The 2,514-nt window shown below is 47.6% G+C and overlaps 1 protein-coding gene across 1 annotated transcript in view; it reads left to right on the top strand.

Moving 5' to 3' along the window:
* The window catches only part of HEATR6 (HEAT repeat containing 6), a gene marked incomplete at its 5' end in the record, with an annotated part of 13,749 nt that extends 12,825 nt beyond the window's left edge, over nucleotides 1-924 (top strand). Inside the window, one exon of the mRNA XM_010013513.1 lies at nucleotides 338-924. Coding sequence (XP_010011815.1) covers nucleotides 338-924 — 587 coding nt within the window. The remainder of the gene's footprint in view (nucleotides 1-337) is intronic.
* Nucleotides 925-2,514: the final 1,590 nt, after the last annotated feature.

Below are 2,514 nucleotides of genomic sequence, written 5' to 3'. Positions count from 1 at the left end.
AGATTCTTCTTGTGAGACCTCCCCTGCCAGTGAAGTGGGCTCAGATCCTGCAAATGTTAATACAGGCACCACTGTGCTGTATTCAGCTGGATCTGTCATGTTAGAAAAGAGCATGAGGATGGGATTATAGCTGTGAGGAGATGCAACATGTCACTTTTGCTCTTAAAAACCACTTAATCTTCCGGAGCTTTGTAAATAATTTCTCATTTCATAACCCCTGATTCCTCTCATTTAGACCAGGATAAATACAATAAATGTAAACCCATTAAATATGCAGGAGATGAATTTATAGTTTTGTGCATTCTGATTGAAAGGGGTTTGTTTTGGGGGTTTTTAGGAGATGCTCCTTGGACCACACAAGCCTATAGTGCACTTTCCTCGGTGGTGAAGTCCTGCAAGAACTTTAAAGTCCGGATCAAGTCAGCCATGGCCCTCTCCATCCCTAGCAGGAGGGAATGCTACGGCTCCACCGAGCAGTTCTGCCAAATCTGGAGTGCCTTGGTGGTAGCCCTGCAGAAGAGTGAAGACACCGAGGACTTCCTGGAATTCAAGTACAGTGCCAGCCTCAGGACACAGATCTGCCAGGCTCTGCTCCATTTGTTGAGTCTGGCGAAGAGCACGGACCTGCCTGTCGTTTGGGAAACCATAACAGAGGACGGGGCTGCCATCAAATCCTATGTTCTGCAGTACCTGAAATCTGGAGCCGAAGAAAACGAAGCGGGAACACACACAGACTTGTGTGAGAGGGAGAGAGTGTTGAAAGGAGCTATTGAACATCTCGGTGGGATAGAGAAGCAGCTGCAGGGCAAGGCTAGGGTAAGAGTGTCTGTTTATCTGCAGCATATCTTGACAAACCACATCAGTGCTGCTGAATTAAGAGGCTTAGAAACACCTATTTTGGTGACCGACAACTCACACTTCTGACTGGGTACAGAGGAGAACACGCTGCTCTCACATGGGCCATCCAGAGCAAGCCTTTCCTGTAGCTGGTGTTAAACAGTTGATTTCAAACTTCCTGAAGTCATTCATAAAGCCTGATGGAAAAGATCTGGAGAACTTAATATATTTTATTATTATTTTTCATTTTTGTATTTAATAAGTTGTCCTCACTTGGTTTTGCTTGTACATTAACCTGTCCTGGGTTCAGCTGTAACAGTTATTTTTCTCCTTCCTAGTAGCTGGTGTAGTTCTGTTACAGCATTACCCCTGGAAAACAAACACCTTTTCCTTCTTTGTGTGTTTTATAAAACCAGCCTGTTCTCTCAGCTTATCTGGAAGATTTTGTTACTCTTGCTGCTGTATTCAAAATCATGTTTGTAAAGGAGGGGCCAGGAAGAATTTTGTTTTTCTGAGCACTGCAAATGTTGTCACTCTTGTGTTCCTGCAATAAACCCCAAAATGCCAATATTTGAATAATTCCTTAGAGCAAACACACTTTGCCTTTACCTGTCTGCCTTCCCTGTGTCTTACACCTGGCCTGTGCCTCCCTCCTGCCTTCCAAAACCTGCAAATTCCTTGTGTCCAGGGGGATGGCTCTGTGTTGTGTGAGCCAGAAAATCCAAAGTAGATATTCCAAGGCTGGAATTCTGATTCTTGAAGCAGTGCTACCCCTGGGTGGAGGTGCAGTGATGTTCTAAAGCACATGTGGCTTTGTTTCTGAAGCTCTGTCCCCTTCCCATTCCTTCCTCTGTTTGCTGTGTGCTTACTGTGCTGATAGCTGCAGGAGGACGGAGCTCTCTGATGTTGCTGGGGACAAATCCATGCCTCCAGGAATGAGCCGGGGCACTGTGAGTTAAGTGCCTGCTCTCCTAACCTCTGGGTGGATGTTTGAACAGAGCTCAGAGCAAGTGCTGGCTGTTGTAAAAGCTCTTTGGGATACAAAATTCATCTGCTTTGTTCTTCCACCCTCGCCGCTGGTTTCAGTGGGCCTCAAGCACTGTGAGTATCCGAAACCCCTTCACAGAGATGGAGTCTTTCTCGATGGAGGTATGAGGCCACTTCCCTGGCACGAGTGACTTCTCCTGCAGCAGGAACACTGCCAACAGTCTGGCTTCTCTGCGTGCTGTGGAGTGCTGAGCTGCTGCCACTGCCCTTGCTGGTCCCTGGTGGGGCATGGGCCCCATCCTGCCTCAGGAGCACCCTGGCTATGCTTCAAGTTACAGATGACACTTGAGCTGACACTTGCTCCTTTCCTCTCTGGCTGCTGCAGTTGTACCTGTACCCATCTTTGAGTGCCCCCCGTCTGAACCAGGCTGTGTGTTACAGCTGTGTTCTGCCTCTAGAAGAAATCTGTCCCGTTGCCACTGAAAGCACAGTGGTGGTTGTGCACACCGTTGGCTGCTCCCTTCTGTGCCGTATCCCCAGGGATGCTCATAGACTCCAAGCATCCCAGGCATCAATGTGACCTGTTGCCACTTCACAGCAATAAAAACTGAAACAGTGGTTTGGGTAGAGTCTGGATTTTGTGGTCTCACCCCACACACTCATTACAAACCTTCAGTGAAGAGGATTCAC

This window comes from Nestor notabilis, unplaced genomic scaffold (genome assembly GCF_000696875.1).
Source record: "Nestor notabilis isolate BGI_N333 unplaced genomic scaffold, ASM69687v1 scaffold26444, whole genome shotgun sequence".
NCBI classification, from domain to species: domain Eukaryota; kingdom Metazoa; phylum Chordata; class Aves; order Psittaciformes; family Psittacidae; genus Nestor; species Nestor notabilis.
The sequence above is the reverse complement of the archived record's forward strand: the minus strand, read 5'-3'. Positions and strand labels throughout refer to the sequence as shown.